This window comes from Astatotilapia calliptera, chromosome 13 (genome assembly GCF_900246225.1).
Source record: "Astatotilapia calliptera chromosome 13, fAstCal1.2, whole genome shotgun sequence".
NCBI classification, from domain to species: domain Eukaryota; kingdom Metazoa; phylum Chordata; class Actinopteri; order Cichliformes; family Cichlidae; genus Astatotilapia; species Astatotilapia calliptera.
In genome coordinates, this window is record NC_039314.1 from 28,200,583 (window position 1) to 28,227,505 (window position 26,923).

The window sequence follows — 26,923 nt, forward strand, 5'->3', positions numbered from 1 at the left end:
CCATGAATACATTGGGAAGATGGCCCCAACTGACCGAGTGCTCAGTGAATACCTCAGGCAGCAGAAACCCAAGAAAGAGGAGGAAGAGGAGGAACCATCATGGGCGGTCTTTTTTTTTTAGTTCTTTGTGTGGTAATCTATTAGTTTTCTATTATTTAGTATTAGGTTATTCTTGGTATTTGCTGATGTAATATTTGCAATGCATTTTAAGGATTTAGTTGTGAGTCAGGCATTTGTGTGTTCTAAAAAACTCCCCAAACAAAAGCCATTGCTGCATTAATAACTCTGTTTTCTTACATGCATAGAGAGAGAGATCCTGTTAAGAGTGACTGCAGGGGTTCATTTACTAGAAGGGCAAATTGAAATTATTAGTTTTTAAACTCAAGTGAATTGGGGTGCAAACTAAAAATAAAAAACTGTCTTTTCACTGTAAATCTTAAAAATTACCCTGCAAGTGTGACTGCATGCGGGTGGTGGGCGGGGTTTCACGATTTGCAACTTCCCCGTTCAAGACAATGTGAAGGCAACTAGAAGCATGGAAATATAAAACTGGCTCTACTCTAAAAATCACTACTCTTGTTTGTATTTGACTCTGAGTGGAGTATGGAGTGTTTAAAGTTGGCAACGACGACGTCTCTGTTCAAGACAGACGGGGACAGATATCATGTTTCAGAGTTTGATGACTGAGACCGTTGGAACATTCCTGAGGCAAGTAAGGGCAATGTTTACACTTATCACACTGCTTCTGAAGAACAGCATAGTCACAAGAAAACTGGCATTTAGTAATAAAGTATTATGAGATAGACTACTATGCTCTTTTCTTTTGTGCTTGCAGGGTGCTTTTGTATAAATGCAGAGAACAGAAATGTGTGTACTGGTAACTGTTATTGGCTGTACTTGATTATACTCAGATTACTTGATAAAAACTTGATCAGAGAAAATCAAATATTTCGTTTTCACTAGTTTAATACATGCTGACTGTGAATTCCAGTGAATGGGGGTTGGTACACAGCAAAATCTCCAGTGTTAAATTAACACTGGAGAGTGTCTATATGGGTCCACACCTCTGAGTGTTAAATACAACACTGTTGAGTGTTAAATTAACACTTTTGACAGTGTTATATGTTTAAAAGTAACTTAGTCAGTTTTGAAGATTAACAATGGCTAACGCTGAGCAGTGCTGATTTTCTAACACTGGAAAATAACTCAAAATGTTAGAAATATTCCAGTGTTAGAAAATCAGCACTGCTCAGCGTTAGCCATTGTTAATCTTCAAAACTGACTAAGTTACTTTTAAACATATAACACTGTCAAAAGTGTTAATTTAACACTCAACAGTGTTGTATTTAACACTCAGAGGTGTGGACCCATTTAGACACTCTCCAATGTTAATTTAACACTGGAGATTTTGCTGTGTATTTTTAAAGTTGACTACCACAACTTCCTCCTTCAGTTTTCACCAGCATTATCTGCATTATATTTCATGTGTGGGCGGTCTCGAGGCAAGTGAAGGCAACACTTGCAATTAGTCACATGTTCTTTTGTGTTTGCAGTGTGCTTATCTATGAATGTTGTGAATGTAAATATCTGTACTGGTACTGCACTAACTGCACTTGTTTAAGATCATATTACTTGACAGAACACTGATTTATTTTCACATATTTGCTTCAAAGTAGCAGTAAATATGTGTATGAACCTGATGAATACAATATAATAACACAGCCGTCTATATTATTTGTTACCAGTTTTCTACATGTACTTTTTATTGAATTTTTTCATCACTGTAACTACATGGAATCTCCCTTTTCCACCGACAGGTCTTTCTTTGAAGAAAAGGTGAACAGTGCATCTTTTACCAGAGCTCCATCCCTGAATGGCAGATAGAGATGGGGCCCATCCATGTGATGATGTGGATCAATATTGGTGTCTGCCTTCCTTTGACCATACTGGTCATCTGCTGTTTGTGTTGTGTGGTATGTAGATAATCACTAAATATTGTGCATTTTATGTCTGTCAGTATAGGAACAAAAAGAAGAGTTTTCAAAACAAATATAATTAAAATAAGAAATATGTTTCCGTTAGGAGAAAAAATGGATGGAAATAATTTTGAACTGATTCCAGCAATCTTAATGTGTAATTTAAAAAACTGTGATAGACAGTTTAATACAAAATATTGTCCAGCAAGCTATTTTTTTCATGGTCCAAAGCCTGATCCTTTTAGCTGATGCCAGGAGACCAAAATGTCTCTATACTGTCCACCTGTGCACTGAACGTCCTTTTCCTTCTTGCGGTCACGTGCACAGATGCCGGTATAGATGCTTATTCAGTACTTAAACATTGAACTAGCACTATAGCACTATTAGTTTTTGTTAAATAAAAATTAAAATGGTGTAATATGTTGTGCACTGTTGTTCAGCTGTAAGACCTGCAAGACCTGATCAGAGGAATATAAACCTTGTTTTTACCCCGACTGTGCTATACTAGTTAGGGATAATTGAACATTTCACTGCGACACTAACATGGGCAGTATCGGACATATAGACTGGATGGGTCCAGCACACCATTGAATCCTATCGAGATCTTTAAAATTACTTCTGTGGTTTATTGGGAAACGCGAACACCGATTATCCTGAATGGGTACCTGTCACACTGGATGGGGCTGTGCTTCGGCTTCTTAGGGGTTATTCCTTTATGAGTCCTGACATAATATAATCAGCTGCATCTGTTATAGTTTACACGTTACAGTATACCCAGAAAAGCTTTCACACTTACATGCAGCTGTGACCTTAAAAAGTAGGTCATTTGGGGTCAAGTGACAAAGAAGTGAAAAATGAATCATTATAAAAAAGAGAAAATTGACCCCTAGGGTGTGGTTAAGTGTAATGATCGTAATTTCATGTTTGTTAGAGTTTATACTGAACAGTAAGTCCAGGTTAATGTGCAGGTTTGCAGTGAATTACTATGTTGGTGCAGGCAAGACTGTGATATTCATGGTGACTGGTTAGGTGCTCTGTGTGTGTGTGTGTGTGTGTGTGTGTGTGTGTGTGTGTGTGTGTGTGTCACAAAGCATGATTATGAGAGAGATGGGGGTGGGTGGGAGTGATGGGAGATGTTTCAGGGTTGTTCCTTCATTATTTTAGGGTCACTGAGGCAAATTGAGAGTCTTGAGATTTGGTGCTATATAAATAAAGCTTCCTGTGTATGAGTGTATGTAACATCTGAAGGGATTTTAGAGTTCACATTGAATAATCTCAGTAAGAGGATTAATCATTACTCACCCAATGTGGATTTAAGAATTTGAATGATAATTTTTCTCTACTCATTTTTGCTTTGTTGGATTGAAGTCTGAAAGGAGCTGGAGGACTTAATGAGTCACTGCTCCCTCATTTGGACTTCATTGGGTGCAGTCTGCAGCAGAGGCGGAGCCAGACATTTGAAACACCCGGGGCTTAGCCCTGAAGGGTAGTATGCATGTGGATTTTTTTTTCTTTTTTCTTTTTTTGGGGGAGGGGGGGGGGTGTAGAAATGACTGAAAGATTAATTGGCTCTGTTTTGAGTTTTGTTCAAAAAAGAATGACTTCATATAGGGAAAAAAAGATATCACATATACAGGACACCTTAAACTAGTTTTTTAATTAAGCAGCAAGGCAGAACAAGGTCAGGGCTGCATCAAGACACGAGGACTAAACCCCAATTCAACCAGACCCAGAACTGATCCGGAATTAAAACAGGACTACAAGAGTTCAAAATCAGGACTACTTAGGATTTAACCAAGACAGAACCAGAATCAGAACTAGATGATAGTAGCACTAAAAATCATCATAGACCTGCACTACACTTATTTTTTAATTCTACCAAAGTACACTATGTAGATTCACAAAAGTTTATATAATTATTTAGCCTTGTTGTGCAAACAAGCCTGCATAACTTAATAAATATAGAATTTGAAAAATAACAAACCTAAAAAGAAACACTAGGTACGAGATACATGAGTACCTATGATACGGTGATACTTTTGGTAAACAACCATTTGACTAACATGTGTGTCTCACCTGCTCTTGTTCATCTCTGTTCTGTCCTGTCTCCTCTCTCTCCCTCTCTGTTCCTCTCTCTCCCTCTTTGTGCTGACAATCATCAAATATACAGTTGAAACCAGATATTTACAAACTCTTCAGATAAAAACACAAACACTTTTTAATTGTAACATCAAATCAGACTAAATGTTTATTTTTTTAGATTGATAAATATAAAAAACATATTTGTTAACTTTAAGAGTAAAGAGAGAAACTATCTGTATTTCTTAATTGCAAATGGCACCAAATTGTATTCAAACTGAGCCACACTTATGGAGCTCCACGATTCTTTTCCTGGTGTTTTGGTTGATATCTCTTAATTTTCCCATTTCAAAGAAACAGGCTCTGTGTTTTGCCTTATATGCATCCACAGCTGTGCCACCAGTTTACTCACATGGACTCTACTAACCTATCAGAAGCTTCTTCAGCTCAGAATGGAATCATCTGGTTTTCTTATTAATTAACAAACTTAGTGTATATGTACTCCTAAATTTGATGAAAGTGATAAAAAAAATAGAAGCTCTGTCTCTCTTTATTCTGACATTTAACTAATTCAAAAGATATTTCAATATTTATCTAAAACAAAAGTTTAATCTAAATTGATGTTGTACAGAAAAAATGTTTTATGTTTTCTCCCTAAAGTGTATGTAAATATCTGGTTACAAATGTGAATATCCTGCTGTGTACTGAAATCCCTCTTGTTTTGCATAGAAATATACTGAACAACATACAAAGCATAATATATAAAATAACATTTACCTGAGTTTTTTCTTTGAAAGAACCCTCTAATGTCCATTCTTATGTTTCAGTACATAACTGAAACCGATTTAGTCGGGGAGGGTAAGAACTGAAAATATGAAATAAACACACGTAAGATAAGACTCTATTAAAAAAAAAAAAAAAGCATTTGTTCGGCTTTTCATTTCGCCATTTGTTGATTCACTTGAAGAGCAAGTAACGTAATATTGGTCAAGTGATCAGTTTGATATCAATCTTTCGTGATTCACCGTCATTTGTACGGTATGAATGGTTTGCTTTGGTACCTGGTCAAACTTAAGCTCTCCTTAGTATGGCTGGCTCCGTTACTCCAACAGCGCACTCACAGGCACAAGAGCACCTGGCTGCAGCCCCGCCCCCTCGCTCAGTTGCTTAGTGCCTGAGCTCGGATCATACCAATATCAGGGGGGATTCACGCACAGTCGTAAATTCCCACTGTGTGCATTATGTGCTTCGAATATTGTGTGTACTTTTTGTTTTATACAGTTGTCAGCCAGGCATCTAACTATGAAAAAATTGCACTCCAAAAGACCCCGGGCTTCTGACAAAACAACCCGGGCTTAAGCCCAGTAAGCCACCCCCACGCTCCGCCCCTGGTCTGCAGATGGCTGTCTGTGACCATGAGCACTGGCCACTAAGTGGCAGTGTTTCATCAGAAGTTAGTGCAGTTAACATCTGGACGTAGGCAACTGAAGCTGCCTGCATTGCTTGGTTGGGTCTATCTCTTGGAATTGGAAACTCAAACCATTTTGGAAAACTGCTCCAGACTTACTACAAAGGAGTAACTGCTGATCCACAACACTGAGTGTACAACCACTGCCCACACACTGCCTGCTGTACCACAACTTACACTATGTTTCCACATCTGTCAAATTTTAACCCCCACTGATGGCAACGGCCACTTTTCTAATAGAAATCTGCTAAAAAAAACTTTATGGGGTAACGATGGTAAGGCAAAAAAAAAAAAAAATCATGATAAAAAATAGTTATGAATAATTACGAATAAAACAACAGGGAAAAATAAGAGGAGACGGTTGCAGCACAGTGTGGGGGATTATTGTAAGAGAGTGAATCTGAATGATGTGTTTTACTTTCTAAAACTATGGTTGTTTAGCATGTAGTTAAAACCCTGCTGCTAAGTGGCGCACTGGTGACCTGTGGGTAGTTAACAGATTAAAATGAATAGAGATGGCATGAAAATATTACATCTGTTAGTTTGTACATTAATCAGTGTTCCTGTAACTTCTCTGTTCACATCAAACCGTTGTGTGAATTAAAATGTAAAAGTTAAATAATGCTGACAAAGTGCCTGCACAATTTCAAGGTTAGCCTTTCTATCATCCAGTAGAAGATGCACAACACCTGGGTCTCATAGCTTAATCAGAATGTTTCACTAAAGGAGTAAACGTTAATATACTTCACAGTGAAAATATTTGGAAGTGAGGTACTCTCTAACATATTATACACATCCCATCAGATAACAAGTGCAACATTGTAATACCGCACATGACAAAACATTGTCTGTTTAATCTGACCTCATAGATTGCTCTATGATGGAGTTGAACACATCTTGTTATTATTTCATATTCTGACTAATAATTGTATGTCCTGCAGGTGCGACGGGATCAGGTCCCTGTCATCTATTACACAAACCTCCTGATCTCCAATCTAATCCAGATGTGCACTATCATCATTATCGTGGCAAAACCAGATGATCATGAAACCTACATGATGTCTTTTGTTATTTACTATTTCGGTGTCCAGGCCAGTCTTTACTTCAAGTTGTGCATTGCTCTGGAAAGGTACCTGTCTAACTTTCAGTGTGTGTACTTGCATGTGCTTGAGTACTATATTGTACTGTGAATCATCCATATTTTTAGAAATAATATATTCTCTACTGTGAAAATTAAGTTATCTGTCTGTCTTGTGTTGCAGGTGTTTTTTCATCACCCGCCCACTGACGGACTTTATGAGGCAAACCAGGAGTTCTGTGCTGGTCTGCATTCTGGTCTGGGCCCTTTGTGTTGTCAGTGTACCTGTGGCCATAGTCTTGCGTTATTTTCTACGAGTCCTTATTTTGATCCTAGTCCCTGCCTTTCTGTTCATCATCTGTTTTGCTGCGACCCTCAAAGCCCTGCGTGCTGCCTCCACAGTGAGCACCGAGGAAAAGCGAAGAATTGTAGGAACTTTGGTTCTGTTGCAGCTTAGTTACTTTCTGATGATCCTACCTGCAATTACTGAGTTAACTTTTGAATTTCACCCACATGACACTGTCAGAGATGTTGTTTTTATCTTGTTTCTACTCAGTCCTTTTATGGACCTGATTTTGTTTTTTCTCATGCAGAAAATGCCCACTGACAAGCGGCTGGCTGGTTTGTGCTGCTGCAGTAGGTGTAGCAGCAGCTCATCATTGTGAGGAAAAAGCAAACGGCTGTTGTACTACAGATTTAAGCAGCAAAAACTATTTTATTTTATATGCTCGAATATACAGAAAATAGGTTTAAATGTTAAACAAATTTCTTCCAGTCAGAGAATGTTGCATATAATTTAATTTTTGCTTGATGCGTAAAGTTAAAAGATTAAAAATAATAAAACTAGTTTTAAAAAGAGACTTTTTCATTTGATTACATTTTATATGATGGATTATGCAGAGAAACTAGAATTGGTCTGAAAAATCTATTGCTTTATCATCTATTCAGGTTGTAAATCATGTTTTTAAAAAGTAACTAAGTAACTAATTACTTTTGAAAATAAGTAATCAGTAAAGTAACAGGATTACTTTTTGGGGGAAGTAATCAGTAGTTAGTTACTGATTACTTTTTTCAAGTACCTTGACCAACACTGGTCTTGTGTTGCCATCTGCAACACTTGACCACTGATGGACTTTATGAGGTAAACCAGGAGTTCTGTGCTGGTCTGAGTCTGAGTTAACGTTTGAATTTCACCCACATGACACTGTCAGAGATGTTGTTTTTATCTTGTTTCTATTCAGTCCTTTTATTACGGAGCCCCGCAGGGGACATGGGAGAAAAAAAAATTAAGACGGACTTTTGTGAGATCTCGCAAAGGTTTTAGCCACATTCTTCGGAGGCCACCAGCTCGAAGCCGACCGGGAGGTCGAGGCACGATGTGCCGGGAAAGCGGTGTTCCTCCCGGCTGTAGTAGGTCTCGACCTCCCGTTAGCTTCAAGCTAGTGGGTGTCAGATCTCCGAAAACGTCGGTGCACTTTTGCAAATATGTAATGTCTTGTAAACCGAGCAGGTATCTGACGTTTACACAACTACATTCACGCCTCAAAATATCTTAAAAGTGTATTTTGTGACCCAGAAAGAGTAATATTACAACTAAGTAGCTGCCGCCATTGTTGGAATTCAACTTTTGCGGGGTCTCGCAAAAGTTTTGCGAGATCCCGAGTTTGTTTTGCGAGATCTCGCAAAAGTTTTGCGAGATCTCGCAAAAGTCCATCTTATTTTTTTTTTCTCCCATGTCCCCTGCGGGGCTCCATATTTTATGGACTTGATTTTTTTTTTTTGCAGAAAATGCTCAGTGACAAGCCGCTGGCTGGTTTGTGCTGCTGCAGTATGTTGCAGCAGGCCATCAGTGTGAGGAAAAAGCAAACGGCTGTTGTAGCTTTAAGCAGTACTGTGACAATAAATCTGCATCTCCATGTGAATGTATTCATTTCAGAATTTTATTTTATAATTTTTAGTTCTATAGTGTTAGTTGCATTTTATTTACTATATAGAGAAATTAAGAGAAATTATTATTATTATTATATTTACTATATAGAGAAATTAAATTAACCTGACCAGACATACGTCGCAACATTCGCGGCTAAAACACTGTTAAAAGTGTAGCTGGTGACAGAAAAACGGGGTATTTTAAAACTACACCACCACCATTGCTGCCTGTGATTTGATCTGCATTCTGGGATACCTGCCTGCCCCAAGTCTACACAAGCAATCGATTTTCTAGGATCGACCTGTTTTGACTTACTTTGCACGGCAACCAATCAAATGTTAGAGAAGCTGCATGGGCAGCGTTAACCCCGCCCCCTGAGTTTGATGGGTGAGGCTGACAGATAAAATTATTTCATGATGAGAGCCAGGCGTCAGGACTGCCAAAATGAAATAAATAAATATATCATTAAATAATTAATTAAATGTGTCAATAATTAATGAAATGTGTCAATAATTAATTAAAATGTGAAATACATAAATAATTAATTAAATGTGTCAATAATTAATTAATTAAATGTGTCAATAATTAATTAAAATGTGAAATACATAAATAATTAATTAAATGTGTCAATAATTAATTAATTAAATGTGTCAATAATTAATTAAAATGTGAAATACATAAATAATTAATTAAATGTGTCAATAATTAATTAATTACATGTGTCATAACTATTTATTTAATTAATTAATTCCAATTTTAATTAATTATTGCCACATTTAATTAATTATTTAATGGTGTATTTAATTAATTCATTATGGCAGTCCTGGCGTTCCATAGTGTTTATGACACACAATAAAATTCCTTCCTGGATGCAGCATCCTTTGTCTCTCTGAGCTGTGGAGAACCAGAGGTCCATGGCACCATGAAAAAAACGAAACAAAAATTTTAACCGTTTGATAATAAATTTTGAAAACGTATAATTAAGCATATTGTCTTCTCTCAAAAGAAGAACATGAGAATATATAAAAGTGCATCTACCGTATTTTCTGTACCATAAGTGTGTGAATGTGAGAGCGAATGAACTTTATTCTACATTGTTGAAGAGGGTAACATTCTTCAGTTGTAACACAGAAAATACAGAACAATACACTCACTTTTTCAGTTCATTCCTATTCCACAAATCCATCAAATTCTTCATCTTTGCAGCTGCTTTTTTACTATGTTCTACTGCTTAATTGATAGCCTTGAGTTTGAAATCTGCTTCGTAAGAATGTCTCTTAACAGGTGCCATTTTGGGGTCCTTGTACACAGACAATACGGTAATATTATGTTGATGCACAGTACTTATTACTCCATGAGGCTCCTGACTACGGTAGCCTTAATGCTCTGACCATCAAGTGGTGCCGCTTCATAGTTTACCAAAGTCGTACTAAAACATGTAGAACAGATTTTTGCGCGATGTAGCACAAAAAAATCGGTTTGAGGTCAGTAAGCACAACCAGAATTCATACATAAGGTGTACTGTTGATTTTTGAGAAAATTAAAGGACTTTAAGTGTGCCTTCTAGTCTGAAAAATACAGTAAATACATTGTTAATAACTTATTTAAATGATACCATGCAAATGTTATATATGAGCTCGTTAATGAAGAATAAATATTTATATCTGTATTTATAAATTGTAATAGAGAACTGAAAATGAGATCTTCTGAATCTCTTATTATCACAAAAATGGAAAAGAAAATTGAAAAGTTACAAGCAGTGGTAGTAAATCAGCGCACTCCAATGTTTAGATGCAAGATGATATTACACATACACCAGTGTGTTAGATCAATTAACCTGATTTCTTTAAATGGGACATGACACTGCACAATGGGATTTGAGTTAATTGATTTTATTCTGTTTTTATGGTTACATGAACAACAATAAAGACTTTTTAATTTATTTATGTTATCATATTTTATATTATCAAGTACAAACTGTATTTTTTGAAAATTGGTTTTTATACATGCTTTTCTAGACCACACTGCACTTTAAGAATGCAGAAATCAAAGGGATTTAAAGCAATTCTAAGAGTACATGTAGATTATTCTCTCGGGTTTTCTTAACATTTGGGGGGGAAAGTAATTTGTTGTTGGATCACTGCTGAAAGAGCAGATAGTTTTACAGCCAACGGCACAAAAGAGCAAACAAATATTGTCTCAGTAAAACTAAAATAGATCAAATAAGGAATTAGGACTGAAATGTTGATTGTATTAATTGATACATATAATATATATTTTAATCCATGCTAATAAACAACAGAAACATTGCCTGAACAGCCATTTCCCATTAAGCCAACAATCCAACAAAAAAAAGCTTCACTTATCTACAGTGAGGCAACTCGGAAGTTGCACAATTTCCTTCTGATTTTATGTTGTTGTCACTGAAGTTCTGAGATCATTGTTGTCCAATTTGCAACAACACAGACAGCCCAAAAGCTTGTCTAACACCCATTTGTTAATGAAAAAGTACATAATCAAGTCTATAAGGGGATTCAGCTGAACTAAACTGCAGGTAGTGTCATACACAAAGTACAAAGTCTGCCAATTTGTATTTGTCAGGTACAGTATTTCCAAAATGGTTCTGGGCACAAACACCAATATGTAAATCAGCACCACCAGCACCAAAACTGCCACAATTCTTTGTTTTTCATCAGAGGGGACACTGGTTGCAGACACGGCTTTAATAGTTTTAATAAGGAAGAAAATGAGAAGAGGAAGGGGAATGATGAGGAAGGCACCCAAATAGTCGTTATTTAAGAGGCCAACAAAAACAGAAATGATCCAGACTAAGACACAGACCACCACAGTGACCTTGATGGTTCGTCTCTGTTGGTACCACACTGGATGGGCAACAACCAAATACCTATTATACAAGAAAGACACACAGAGGAGTTGACATGGAGAGGTATTAAAAAGATATACTAATGAAAAGCAATAAATGCTCAGAGAATTACATAGCTACAAACACACAGCACAGATGTTTACCTTTCCATGGAGACACACACCATGAAGCTAACACTTGCCATCAGACCAGAAGGGTAGACATAGAAAGAGAATATTATCGGTGTGAGGTCGTCCTGGACACCTGACATGTGAACGACCATACAGAAGAGCTGAACAAGGTCAGAAATGTAAAGGTTGATGAGATAGATTTGACCGATGTGACCATTTCGCACCTAAAGGAAAACAAAGTAAACTATAAACATGTTCAGTCAACACAATTTAGGCATTATGGTTTCCACATAAAAACATTTCATATAACATACTACACACTAAAGACTTGCAGATTAATACTTGGCCTGATTTACATAAATAAATACATTGCATGTTATTTTTTAAATTAAAGTCCATTTTTGTCTTTTTTTTGCCAGACTTTGAGCTTGGGATGGAGTATTACATTAAGAATTATGAGGTGAAAATGGGTTGATGTTTTGACATATACTACAATGGTAAAATACAAGGAAAAAGTAGTTTAAATGTGTTCTGTGTATTCAATGTTAAAAGAACTAGTACTTATATATACTTATATAACACCTTTCTACTCAGCTGCACACACATTTAATGTTGTGACTCAATACCAGACTTTGTAACACTGAAACTTAGTTGCATAATGATACAAAACTATATTTTATATTTTATGTTGAATTGAATGGATTTGTCTATGTTGCTTTGCTAGTGATTGCCACTAATAAATTAAATAAATGATTGTTAAAACTGAAACTTTCATTGTGAGTACTGACAAAAAAATCATTTTGAGATCTATAAATGGTAAAATGGCCTGTATTCGTAAAGCGCTTTACACGTTCAGTTATCCACACATTCACACACAGGTGATGGCAGCTACATTGTAGCCACAGCTGCCCTGGGGCGCACTGATAGAGGCGCCCCAGGGCGCTGCAGTATATAAAAGCTGCAGTAGTAGTTGGGCTGTTGTCAGAGTACAGTCTAGGGTAGTTTACTAAAGCAAATGGACCCAAATCTGCAGTGTGACTTACAAACTGCTGTAAAGTCTTTGGGCATCCAAAAAAAAAAAAAGCAGCAGCAAAATAACTGAAGCAGTTTCAGTTATTCCAGAGCTGTTCAGTGAGCTGTCAATAGTGTTGCAGTCTGTATTTAATAGGATGAATTCAAAATTGTAAGTATGCAGTGCTAACAAAAGCAGACAATTAACAACAGGTACACTGCTCTCCTTACCTTCAAAAGTAACAAAAATAATGGCTTTTGATGTAATGTATTCTTTCATTTGAACAGTTATGATGTTACAAAGTCACCCTTCTTAATTAAATCATATGATTTTTTTACCTTTTCACCTTTTATTTACAGTGGCAACTGAAATCATATTTTTTTAATTTAATAGTCATTTTATTCCACTTCTATGAAATTTAGTCCCAAAGTCAAAGTGAATCATACAAAACCCAGATCGTAGTAAAACAATCTTATTCATAATATACACACCTTTATGCAAAGAAAAAAGATTGCCAGTGAGGTCAAAGGAAGGCTGACACAAACAATTATCCATGTCAAGGTGCTAATGCTGTCCTCATAATACCAGCAGAAGTCCTTAAAATCTGTGTAGTTGCCATAATTGTTGCAGCTGCTGCTGGTAGTTGAATTTTGAGTCAGTGAAGTCATATCAATTTTTCTTTAAAGAACCTTTAAGAGAGAAATTAATGGTTAATAACAGTGTTCAGCTGCATGTTGCAAACTAATGCAAAATTTATCACTAACTTCTCTCACTGGTGTTTCACTGTTGTTTTTCCAGCTTAACTGTGCTTCTCAATATGTTGCTTTCTCAATGGTACATCAAACAGAAACAACTATTTGGCAAAATATTACATTCTGAGAAGGCTGAAAGGCCTGAGCTTTTAACCCCAAGAGCCACAGTAAACTGTCACAGCAACAGACTAAATGTAGTATTGGACTAAAAGCTCGTTCGCATGAGTCCAAATGTTCAGCCTTTGGATTGGTGAAACTAGACTTTTAAGACTTATAGTTCTGTCACTGTTTTTATTCAGATGTTCCCAGGCATGTCTCGGCTCCCTCTATTTCCTCTTTTTCTGTCAGTCCATGTCTTAATGTGTGTCTCTGTTTTCCTATTTTACTTTGACAGTTTCACATCTTATGTTATTGTGTTCAGTTTTTCTTCCACCCACCTGATTATGTTTAAACTCTCCCAGCTGTGTTTCCACTTCCCTTCTCACCCCTCAGTGTATTTAGTCCTCTTTTTCCCTCTGCCCATTGTTACGTCGTCCCCCATGTTGCAATGAAGCTACCTTCTATAGTTCCCCCCTTTGTGTTTTGAGCCCTGCGTTTGGGTCCTACTCCTGCCTACCACACCGCTCACAGCACCCTCATGACACAATACACATGATTTATACCTCATATTTCTATAGACACAAATAAAAATAATGCAACTACAGTTTTGCAAATACAAAGCCTGAAGTTTATAAGCATAGTTACCTTTGATTGTTTCAAGATCACTCCTCAGGTCTCTACACCAGTGTTTGCTGCTTTGTCCTCTGCATTAAAAACAGTCTACAATAAATATGAAAAGTGATGACAACGTGCCACTGGCTGATAGTTATCAACACCGGCCCTTCTAGCCACACCAGGTCCAGGTGTATCCATGCTACTTATTGGCTAAACATCTGACAAAATGTCTGTGAGCCAATCATTTCGCCTCATTTTAAAACAGTTCCTTCCTCTGCTGCCATCAGCTATCATCTCTGTCAGATCAAGAGGAAAAATGTTCATAACAACTGTTCTGATGTATGTTGGCCCGGTCTTTGCATGTTTAAGCGACACTAAACATAAGAAACAACTTTGCATTTTGTTTTTAATCCATCTATCTTCCCTAAAAATCGTCCCTAGCAATGGCCCATATGGCCCTGTGACCATATGGGCCAGTCAAAGTTTATTTGTGTAGCTACACTTTAATCAACCTCAATTACAAGTTCTACAACATATATACTATATAAAACAGTGACTGAATAACAATAAATATACACTAAAAAAATCGAATAAAAGAAGTAAATAAGCCAGCATTAAAAAGGCTTCATGGCATCTCCTGATAAACCTGGACCTGAAATTTCCAGGAGCAGCTGGTTCATAGACCTCATTGCTCTGTAGGATTTTAAGATTTCAAAATTTGAATGACTTCCTTTCCTCACAGTTGTGCTGTCACTGTCTGCTTACACAGAAGCTGTAAAAATTATTTATTTAATTTTGGAGCCTATTTTATGATAGATAAAGAGTAGAGAGAATAATAAAAAGGGGAATGACATTCAGGAAATGGTCCTGGGTAGATTCAAAACCAGATTCCTGCAGCCATTCTGATTGCCAACTCACCCATACCTGGGACTGGAACGTTACTTTATAAGTAAATAGTGTTATGTCATTTTGAATAATGCTAATGTTACCATAAACTAGTTGAGGGTGAGGAGAAGAAGAGAGACAAAAGAAAAATTCTTCTATAACAGATCAAATTAGTTTACCACATCACATCCTTTGAAATTTATAAGGTGAATTTTGCAAACAACAAGGAATACAAATTTAAATATGTGGCCTTTCCCTTTTTTTTCTGGGCAATGATCAAAGTTTCCTGTAAATGGTAAATGGACTGATTCTTATACAGCACTTTTTTACTCTCCCAGAGTACTCAAAGCGCTGTGTACAGATTTTTCATGTCTGTTACATTATGGAGTAGACACATTATTTGTCCTACTATAAAGGTTTTGTGAACAATGAAAGGTTGAAGACATAACTGCTTGGAGGCTTTTAAAGAATGCTATTTTTATAACAGCATGGAAATGTTTTCCTATCTGAGCTCACATCTTTTTCCTGGAAAAATGTAAACTAAGCCCGCAGCTTGTGTCTAATTTATGTCTTTTGTATGACGCTCACTGCATGTGTATTCACAACATGAGACAAATGAATTAAGTAAAGAATTTTAGTTGCTGATCTGATCAAACAGCTGATAAACAGCTGGAAATGACAAACTTTTCCTTTAAAATTGTTACAGACCAAATCACTCAACACATCAACACAAAGTTGCAATACAGCACCATGCAAACTTCCACTCAAAGATTGTTACACTTACTTCTGTGTTGACTATTAGCACAGAACTGTTTTCACATAGTTGAGACCAGGAAGCTGAGTTGCCCTTTCTGTCCTTTTGTCATCCCCCAAAACCCAAATCCCATAAAGATTGTGTCTGCTCCCAAACCATCAGAAAACTAAACAAAACTAGCAAAAAATAAAAAGATTAAAGCATAAACATTGACAAAGAAAGAACAATATAGTATCTTGCCCTCAGTGCATCATGGGAAGCCCCAGCAGCTTAACTAGGAGAGGATTGCGGGATACCTGACTGTTTTTATATGCAGAAAAATCTCTAAACTCTCATTTCTCTCAGAAGTCTTGGAAAAAGTAATTCTCCTTCAACTTTCATATATAAACATACCAACATACCCTAACCCATACCAACAAAGCACAGAGTGTGCCCTCCTAAAAGTATACAATGAAGTAGTCCTGTCAGTAGACTGTGCCATCCTCATCCTCCTCAACCTCAGTGCTGCATTTGATACCACTGGTGAAAATATCCCTGTCCCCCAGCACTTCACTGGTTTACCTCATACCTGTAAATCTGATCCTTCTCTGCCAGCACTGCAAACTATTCTTCTACAACAACAACACTTTGCTACGGGTACCTCAGGGTTCCATCTTAGTTGCTATATTGTTCTCTCTATACCTGCTTTCTTTACAGAAAATATCAGTAAAAGTAATTTCTCCTTTCACTCCTTTCACCTTCACAAGACAGCTTCTTCCATCTGTGCTCTGTATGAAATATTACATGTTTCCTTTGTGTGAGAGATTGCGAAATTGTCATTCATGCTCTCATTTCCTCTCAGAGTACTGCAATTAACTTTACATTAGTCTCAATCCATCCTCTCTTTTCCATTTTCAGCTTGTTCAAAATGCTGCTGCTCACATCACACATCTCACCTGTTTCAGCTTCTCTACATTGGTTGTCGGTGAGGTTTGGAATCGATTTCAAGACCATCCTGTTTGCCCACAAAGCCCTTTTCTACATCTCTGACCTCTTTATTCAGCTTTCAGGTCCCTCTGGTGCGATGCTTCTGACTGTGTCTCACTCTTGATTTAAACTCAGAGGGTGAGCGTTTTGTGTGCCCTCAAACTGTGGGACAGCATTCCCCTCACAGTCAAATCTGCTAGAAACAACCCATATTGTTATGGTTAGTGTTGAAAGCTGCTGTCAGCAGTGTGGTAACAACAGTCTCTTTACTCATGAAATTTCCTATCTTTAACTACACTTATATTTACTCACTGACATTTGAGTCTTTCTGAGAGCTCATTGTGTCTCCTGTGCCATTTTTCGGCCATGAGTGTGTGTGTTTAGCACCTAATAAATGTACCGATTTATTTCTTATCTATTACCTTGTTTTTTAATTGTTTTGCTTTGGTTTTTTTTTTCCTCTTCTCAATTTAACCGTTGCACAGCACTTTGGTCAACACAAAACCCTGGCTTCTATCGATGTTGTGATTAGAGCTTGTTCCTGTGCTGCCATGATTAGCGCCTCTGTGCTGTCTTTCCTTTAGTCCAGTTTTTGTATCTGGCAGTGGTACATACTGTGCAGGATTAATGTTGTTGCTGTAGAGCCTGGTGGTGTGGATCAGTCCACCAATGTCTCATTCACTCCTGAGATAGAGCTTGGTGTTATCTAAGAAGAGAAGCTAATCCCTCCTTTCCAGCAGCTTTTGCAACCCAAATTATGATCTGAATGTGATGATGTGCCAATTTTGATTTCGTGAGAAATAGAAAAAGATCAACAAAATACATCTGAACCAAACAGAAGTTATCAGGTTTGCAAATTATTTTGCATTCCTGTTTTTCCAGAGAACCCAGAGATGTGGCGCTTTTGTATTTATCAGGAAATAACATCAGTTATGCAAATGTAAACTATCCTAAAGCTTCAGGCCAACAACTTCAATGACTTTCTTTCACTGCAGTTGTTTCCATGCTGATTATTTATAGACTATTTCAAAGATTTTGATACCCTCTATCACAATGAGGATCATTCATAAATAAAGGTTTAATAAATAAAGGTGATGTGATATGGTATAGTAGATTGGAGGAGAAAAAAAGTGAGGACAATTAATACAAAGTGTTTGGTAGTAAGGAGGACATCAAAAGAAACCACACTACGACACAGATCACCACAGAGGTCTTAGCTGGGCAGGAAATCATCAAGTACCTGCAATGCAAGAAACACAGCCTTGGAATCAGTAGCGGTTTTAGATACGGGCGACACGGGTGGTTGCCCGGGGCGGCATGGTGTTGGGGGTGGCATCACGGGTCTCGGCAAAAAAGAAAATGCTCGTACTCATGCTGCCCCGATGTCAGCCAGCGCATACTGGGAATGGTACAGGCAACGATCAGTTTTCTATTAATTTGCTGGGAGTAAGGGCGCCCTCCGTTTGCGAGGTGCGCCTGCTGCTTGCGGCGCAGAGAGGAGAGGGCGGGGTGGCGGGGGATTCTCTGGCTGGCTGGAGCAGCATCTAATAACCAACTCGCAAAATAAAACAAAATAAAAACAAACCAACAAACACGAAAACACCAGACATTATGATACAGACTTATAATTTGCACCAATGTTTTTTTTCGAAATTCTGTACACGAAAAGTGAGCGCGAGAGCCCTCGGTGCACCTGCTCGCTGCTGAAGTCAAAGTAAACTTTATTGTAGAGCTGAGCGATATAAGATTTTTTCATATCACGATATGTTTTTTTCATTTCAGGCGATAACGATATATATCACGATATAAGCCAAATAACTATTTGTAAGATTTAAATGTGCCGTTGCTCACAAGTAAAATGTGAAATAATCAGCAGCTTGTTTTTATTTAAATATTTATTTCCCATAATAAGTTCAACAGGGTAGATGTACTTAAGGAACATGAGACTTTTTCAGATAAATAAAGGCAAATATTGCAAACTACACAAAAGGCAGCCGCTAAAGCGTTTAAGTTTCAAAATAGAACAAACGAAACAGACTAAACTGTCAATTCCACTTAGAAACAAAATATTAATTCTAAAAATAAATCTTAGTTTGTTTTACAGAAGAACAGACAAAATTGACTAACTTTTGTCAATATCAAATAAACTGAGAACTAAATGGAAATTCTCAATCTCTCCTTGTTGTATAGCTTAGCTTTTCAAACAGTTTTAACAGTTACTATAGTCTGACAAAAGCCGAATGACGAATTAGCGCTTCCAGTAAGAGACTGAGGCTACGTCCACACGTACACGGTTATTTTTGAAAACGGAGATTTTCCGTTTTCGTTTTAAAAAATAATCCCGTCCACACATAAAGGCAGAAATGAAGGAAAACGCTGCTATGAACATGCCAAAGCAGCAGGTGGCGCTAGATTCCTAACCGTGCAGAAATGTAGGCCAATCAGAAGTCTAGAAGCCTCGGTGGGAAAAAGTAAACATAGCTGGGGCATAGAAGCAGAACCGAGTGTATGTGTGGAGGGACTAACTGTGTGTATATGTAAGCATTTAAACACTGCAGAGAGTAGAATTAACAGTATTGTAGAAATTCATTTCACCGAAACAATAACGTGGCGCACAGTGTGACGTCAAAAAATGCGCACACCTTTGACGCTGCGTTTTCTCCGTTTTTCTAGTCCACATGTAAATGCAAAAACGGAGTTTTCAAAAATATCCACCCTGGCCGGAGTTTTTAAAAATCTTCGTTTTCAGTGACCAAAAACGCCGTTTACGTTTGGACGAAAGGTGCAAACGCATAGAAAAATCTGCGTTTTCAAAAATACCCGGGTACGTGTGGACATAGCCTGAGCATGCACCAGTTTATTGTATTTCTAGACTTGCTTTCGGCACAATTTACAGTGAACGCTACTCTGTTTTTTTGTCAGACTTGAAATAGCCGAAATACCTTCACACTACGGAACTTCTTTGGCTCTTCCGTTCGACAATCTCTCCGGCATTGGAACCATCATCTGTTTTCTCTTCGGTCACACTCGGTTGATTTTTCTAGTCGGCACACTCATTTCCTCCATTACCCGGGCGGTACGGTGGCTGGCTGCTTCCCAAACGAATACACATGTGCGGCTTGGCACTTGTGCTGTACGTAACAAGTCACGTGACGTGACGCTGCGGCTGTGATTGGTTCGGCTCTGCGCTGCTTAATTTGGATTGGCTGTTCTTTTTTTTTTTTTTTTTTTTTTTTTAAGAGGACAAGAGCGGCGAGGTCTATCGCAATAGTTTAATTTTTCTATCGAGAAAAAGTTATATCGCGATACATATCGTTATCGTTCTATCGCCCAGCTCTACTTTATTGTCATCTCCGCTACCTACAGTCCAGTATATAGAGAGACGAGACGACGAGGCTCCAGTTACAGCAGTGCAAGTAAAAAAAACAATAAATATAAGAAGAGTAAGAAAATAAATATACACTTTAGGACTAGAGGTAAAGGGATCAACAACAATTTAAAATTTACAGTTTGATGATTTAAAGTCTCACACAAGCCGTCGAAAGGGGAGGGGCCTGCTTCTTCCAAATAGAGCACATTTCATTTATAATGTTGTAAATCCAAGCCCATTATGTATTCATGATTTGAATCCTGGGTTGTGTGAAATCTCAGAAATGCACCCTAGACAAAGTGAATCTGTGAACTAGGTGTAGGCCTATTAGGTTATGTTGTGGTGATCCTCGAGTTGGGGGATTTGTGTTCATACTGGAGTGCAAAATTAAAACCAATGGAAGATGGACAAGAAAAGTTCAAAGCCATCAGGTCCTCGGTTTAGAAAAAAGAGAAAAGAAGAGGAGGAGAAACGAGCAAAAGATACAGGTAAGCAGATGTGTCATTGGATAATGGCAGGTCATCCTGAAACAATCAGAATCAGAATACTTTATTAATCCCTAAGGAAATAAAGTGGGTTACAGTTGCTCCAAGAAGAAATGGAAAAAATAGCAACCGTAACAGACTAAACTCCAAACAATATCTTATGTTACAGACTTTAATATTAATTAGTCATTGTCAATTCTTTATTTGTCCTGTTCTCATTGTATGACAAATTATGATGGCTGTTTGGTAGCCGTTTGCATACTATGCATACTCTGTCTCTCTTCATGTGTGTGTGTGTGTGTGTAAAACCGTTTCATGTTAATGTACAGTCCTTAATGTGTTTTGTGTGTGTGTGTGTGTGTGTGTGTGGGGGGGGGGGGGGGGGGGCGCAAGAGGGAGTGTTCACCCAGGGCGCCATTGTAACATTGTAACAGAGATCCTGAACACATGACGATAAAATACCATACGATATAATCTCACACACACACACACACACACACGCATTAACTATTATTAACTATTGCATTACTTTAGAAAAATGTTTAACCCTCTGGGTTCCAGGGTATAATTGGCCATTTTTAACTACAGGGTGGGCCATTTATATGGATAATAACATGGGAATGGTTGGTGATATTAAAGTCCTGTTTGTGGCACATTAGTATATGTGAGGGGGCAAACTCCTCAAGATGGGTGGTGACCATGGTGGCCATTTAGAAGTCGGCCATCTTGGATACAACTTTTGTTTATTCAATAGGAAGAGGGCCATGTGACACATCAAACTTATTGGTAATGTCACAAGAAAAACAATGGTGTGCTTGGTTTCAGCGTTTAAAGCCTGGACTTACTTACATTACTTTAGAATCTAAAAAGTGACAAAAATATTAGCGTCTGGGAAGCTCCCAGCAGCTTAACTAAGAGAGAAGTGACAGCTGTCAGGACACCTGACCCTTTTTATATTCAAAAAACCCCTCTAATAATATTTGGAGGGTAAGCAGACGACAGCATACAGCAGTTCACTTTACGTTGGTCTCAGTCAGTCCTCTGTGTCCCGTCTTCAGCTTGTCCAAAATGCTGCTGCTCACATCTCACCTGTTTCAGCATCTCTACGCTGGTTGCCAGTGAGGTTCAGAATAGATTTCAAGACCCTCCTGTTTGCCTACAAAGCCCTTCATGGTTTAGCTCCTTTCTGCTTTCTACATCTCTGACCTCTTTATTCAGCTTCCAGGTCAATTGATCAGATGTTTCTGACTGTGTCTCACTCTTAATTTAAATGCAGAGGAGATCAAGCGTTTTCTGTGCCCCCAAACTGTGGAACAGCTTTCCCCTCACAGTCAAATCTCATAGAAACAACCCATATTGTTCTGGTTAGTGTTGAAAGCTGCAGTCAGTAGTGTGGTAAAAGTAAAAAAGTAAAATTTTATTTATATAGCACCTTTCAAGATAAAATCACAAAGTGCTTTACAGAGGCAGAAAACAAACATTAAAATAAAAAACAAAACAAAATCAACCAAAAGCGAGTTTAAACAGGTTTTTAACTGCTTTTTAAAAGACATGACTGGTAACAAAAGTCTCTTGACTCTTTAAATTTCCCATCTTTAACTAGAATTATATTTACTCACAATTTACCTTCAACACAGCACTAGAGCTTGTTCCTGTGCTGCCATGATGAGCGCCTCTATGCTGTCTTTCAGTCCAGTTTTTTGTATCTGACAGTGGTACATGCTGTGCCGGATTAATGTCGGTGCTGTAGAGCCTGGTGGTGTGGATCTGTAAATCAGTGTTTCAGTCATTCCTGACATAGAGCTTAATGTCATCCATGTAGAGAAGCTAATCCCTCCATTCCAGCAGTTTTTGCAAAACAAATTATGATCTGAATGTGATGATGTGCCAATTTTGATTTGGGAGAAAATAGATCTGAACCAAACAGAAGCTCATATAATTCTAAGTTATCAGCCGTACAAAGTTTGCAAATTATTTTGCATTCCTGTTTTTCCAGAGAACCTAGTACCACCATGTGCAGTTCTTCTATATTTATCAGGAAACTAGATCAGTTATGCAAATCTCAGTTATCCTACAGCTTCAGGCCAACAGCTTTAATGACTTTCTCTCACTGCAGTTGTAAGATAAGAGAACTCTTTATTGTCATTGCACAGTCATAGCTAGTACAACAGTACAACAAACGATAAGCTAGTTTGTTTACAAGTTTACAAGTCTCAGAAATAACCTTCACATCTGGTTTGTGTTACAGGAGAAAGCAGGATAGAATAATTTTCTTTGAAATTGTATCTATTTATTAGATTAGATTGAAATGGATGAATGAAGAATGGTTTACTGGAGTTTTGGTAATTTGTAGTGTAAAATATCTGAATGGTCAAACTGACTGTAAACTTTTATGCATTTATTTGACATTTTCAAAACGTAACTCTAAGTTTTTATATTTAATGGATGAAGAGGTTTACAACACAAGCTAAGAAAAGAATGTGAAATTCTATTCAGTTGTATTTATATAAATGAAATCAAAGCAGTGGCCTTGATGTGGTTTATATGATAAGATAAAGAACCTACAATAATCATCTATAGCTAACTATCCTAGTCAATGTTTTTTTTTTTTTTTTTTTTGAAGAAAGCGCCATCTCTTGGTATATCACCTTCCGGCCTCTCACGTCTCCACAAAGAAGCAACTCCCCTGCAGAGACGTTCTGCAACAGGCAAAGGAAACAACAGTGAATATCGTCCTTTGAGATCATGGTACACTATTAGCTAAACTATGATTTTAAATGTCTATATTTATGTACAGGGTGTCAGGAGGGTGTTTCAATTATTTTACAGATTTAGTAGTCAGCCAGTGAGCAAAGTTAATCGTCATAGTCAAGTCACTGTTTTGTGTTGTGCTGAAAGACAGAGGTCTGCTCAGCCTGCTGTACTCGCTCAAGCTTAAGTTAAATTTATCAGAGACATGAAGTGGAATTAATACTTAATCCTAAACAAAGCTGAACACGAAAATAACATTGAATAAAAATGGTTTGACTATTCTCATCAAAGCGTGTGAATGTGCTGCCACAGGGGCTGTGGGGTGGAGTTTATAACCCACCACAATTTCCTTTTTCTGATTCGCTCTGATAAAAATATCTTAAATGGCACAATGCTGAATTAACTATTGAGTTGGAAGCTGCGCTGAAGAAAGTAAGGCTGATGTTTACTTGTATATATATTGAAGATACAGGAGGCGGTTACTTTATTCTTTTGAGCTTCCTTGTAAACAGCATGAAAGCTGCTTAAATGAAAACCAAATGAAAATATATTTATTGATTATGCTTTATTTCTGCTTAATTTTGTACTTAACTGATAGGCTTGTGGACAGATCAAACTACCAAGGGCTTCCTTATAGGTATATAATTTCTGTAGTCAGGTACCAGTTTAATAAGTACAGCTTGCTAATTCAGTTAGGTTCAAAGGTTTAGCTTTTTTTTTTCATCTGTAGAAAACAAAATCAGTGGAAAATTGATTTATTAGTCCAGATGGTTTTGACTCAATATAGGACACGTTCAATTTAATTCAACCAGTATTTTGTTTTTCCCCTTTTGTTTTATTTCAGCATAATTTTCTCTAATATCTTTAGCTATAATTTCATATCAAAATAACAACAATGTTGATCTGCTCACTATTTTAACACCTCCTGTTGCACTCAGGCAGATCCTTTGGTAAAGAGAAGAGAGTGGGTAGAGCTTTTATAGCGGATCCATCATACAGAAAGTCAGCTGGAGATGGATATCTTCCATATAATGTGCCTGATAAGCGTCTGTTTCTGCCTTCCTTTAACTTTGGTCACTATGGCAGTGACCTGTTGGGTGTTTTTTGTGGTACGTAAATGAGAGACTTTCATTACTTTCTATGTCTCACTCCTGCTGAACTAATTCACTTTTACAAACAGTCTAGTTTTATAAAATTTTTCCACTTTTGTCACTTTAAATGTTCATTTTCTGAGTTAATAGTTCATAAAGTTTAGTTCTGAATTCATCCGTCCATTTTTTTTCTGCTTCTGAAGTGGAAGCTTATCGTAGGTGTCACAGTGTGAGAGGTGGAGTGAAACCTGCACTGGTCACCAATCTGTCACTCTTTTTAATTCCATCAGACCATTTTGCAGCTTTTACACATTTTTGAGTTTCTTATTAGTCTAAATCACACTAAAAATATTTTCTGGACACTTAATACAGTTGTTATTAAAACACTAGCTCTCTACATCATTTTCTGTAAACATTTAAATATTTAGTTCTGAATATCATGTTTATTACTGCATTAATATTTTCTGCAGGTACGAAGGGAGCAGGTCCCCATCACCTACTACACAAACCTCTTAATCTCCAATCTAATCCAGTTCAGCATGATGATCATCATTTTTATCGTCAAAGAAAACCCTGAACAAGTTCTCTATCATTATATTGCTCTTGGCATTTTTTCCTGTGCCGTGTTTGCTAATCTTGACTTCAAGATGTGCATTGCTACTGAAAGGTACATGTCTGTCTTTCTCTGTCTGTATTGCATTCAATCAAATTCTCAAGCGTCCCTCTAAAGATAAATGTCCTCCTGTAATGATCAGTATGTCTGTCTTGTGTTGCAGGTGTTTGGTCATCACCCGTCCACAGTGGAACTGCATCAGACAAACTAAAGGTTCTGTGCTGCTCTCTGTTCTGGTTTGGATCCTGTCTATTATCACTGTACCTCTTGCTGTATTCTTCTATGTGATTTTACTCCCTGTGTTAATTTTTTTTGCCCTCGTTCCTTTTTTCCTGTTCGTCTTGACTTTGGTTTGGACCCTCAAAACTCTGCCTGCTGCCACCTCAGTGCCCACTGAAGAAAAACAGAGAATTGTAGAAATCTTAGTTCTGTTGTTAGTTAATCATTGTCTGATGTTCCTTCCTCCGATCATCTTTTATATTGTACCAATTTCACTTTATTTTCTCATTCCTATCTTTCTAATCTACATGAATTTATTTCTGTTCAATCCTTTCATGGATGTGATTTTGGTTTTTCTCATATGGAAAGACCCCATCGACAATCAGCTGTTGTCTCTGTGCTGCTACACTATGGACAACACTGCTGGAGAAGTAGCTGCAGATAAAAAGCTACAGCTACAATGCTGCAGTGACTGTAACAGCACAGTGGTGTACACAGCACTGCAGCAGATGTAGCTGCACATAATCAGACAGGTGGTTGATTGTAACATAGAGAGAGAGACAAAAGGGGACGATTCTGTGAAAGAAGTAGATAAATTAAGCAAACATCAACCTTAATAAATGTAGTAAAGTGGACATCTGAGATTTATCTTGAGAAATTTAGAAGCACTATTCTTATTAAAAGCTTCATCGGTTATTAACCAGCTGAATTCAGTTAAACTGGGGAAGCAAGAAGCATGTTTTGTTTATTGATCAGATGCTATGAATCACGAGAGAGAGAAAAACTCTGAAGACCTACTTAATGAGCGTACTATTCTGCTCCTCTGTGATTTGTATTTCTTCACACATACTAAGAAAGCGCATGGCACATGAAAGCCTGGCTCACAGTCTCTGTTCTAGTTCATCCCAAAGGTTCTATCAGGTTTTCAGGACTGTATGCAGGCCAGTCTAGTTCTTCCACACCAATCTTTCTCTTCCATGTCTTTATGGACCTTGCTTTGTGCAGTGGTGAGCAGTCATGTTGGAACATTGTTTATAGTGTTTGCTGCTTCAGATTATTTTACGTTTTTAATTTGCAAGTAATATATTGAGTTCTAAATAAATTTCATTATTTTCTGTTTAATTTGTTTTGTAAATGCCATTTGAAAATTGCACTTTTGTCTTCTGGACTTATGCGTGGATATTTTCATTACCTGTGAGTTATACTGAAAAGTCTATGCTTGACTGTGACAGGGTTAGTCTTAAAAAAACACCTGGTTTGTGTTGACAACCTGTGTTGACAGAGTGTTTTGTGGTTTTTTGTAAAAAGTTTAAAATTAAAATTCCCAATAAACACATTTTATCTTAAGATTGGAGTATTTTTGTCAATTCAAGCTCAGTCACATTTAAATGTGTCGGGGAACCTAAAACTGTGACTATGAGCGTGCAGAGGAAGGTTTTTTTTTGTTCCGTAAAACCAGAATTCCAGAAAAGTAGGGACATTCTTTAATGTGAACAAAATGAAAATCTATGTGTTTTTGATAAAAGCCTGAAAATGTATGTGTGCATTTTAATCTTACATAGGATATATAAAATATTATATGAAACGGTTGATCTGAAAAAACACTTGTGACTTCCAGTCATGCGAAAATAAAGGTTTTGTGCAGAAACTTCCACCCAACCATTCTCTTCGCTTATCCAATTCAGGGTTTTTGAGGGGCTGGACCCTGTCCCAGCTGCCACAGGGTGAAAGTCTGTGTACACCCTGGAAAGGCCTACTGCACCTTCAGCTCTTTCCCTCATCAGAC

General features: G+C 37.4%; 2 protein-coding genes across 2 annotated transcripts; one reads left to right on the forward strand and one right to left on the reverse strand.

Annotated features, from left to right (window-relative positions):
* Positions 1 to 511: 511 nt before the first annotated feature.
* Positions 512 to 7,335, forward strand: LOC113035177 (uncharacterized). Its single transcript, XM_026190520.1, has 4 exons — positions 512 to 712; positions 1,818 to 1,973; positions 6,465 to 6,652; positions 6,786 to 7,335. The coding sequence occupies exons 2-4, from the start codon at positions 1,887 to 1,889 to the stop codon at positions 7,264 to 7,266; spliced, it is 756 nt and encodes a 251-aa protein (XP_026046305.1). The 5' UTR covers positions 512 to 712; positions 1,818 to 1,886; the 3' UTR covers positions 7,267 to 7,335.
* Positions 7,336 to 10,567: 3,232 nt separating this feature from the next.
* LOC113035382 (proteinase-activated receptor 2-like) lies at positions 10,568 to 13,205 on the reverse strand. Its single transcript, XM_026190922.1, has 3 exons — positions 13,029 to 13,205; positions 11,559 to 11,749; positions 10,568 to 11,436 (listed from the first exon to the last, which is right to left on the reverse strand). The coding sequence occupies exons 1-3, from the start codon at positions 13,203 to 13,205 to the stop codon at positions 10,941 to 10,943; spliced, it is 864 nt and encodes a 287-aa protein (XP_026046707.1). The 3' UTR covers positions 10,568 to 10,940.
* Between the last annotated feature and the right edge of the window lie 13,718 nt (positions 13,206 to 26,923).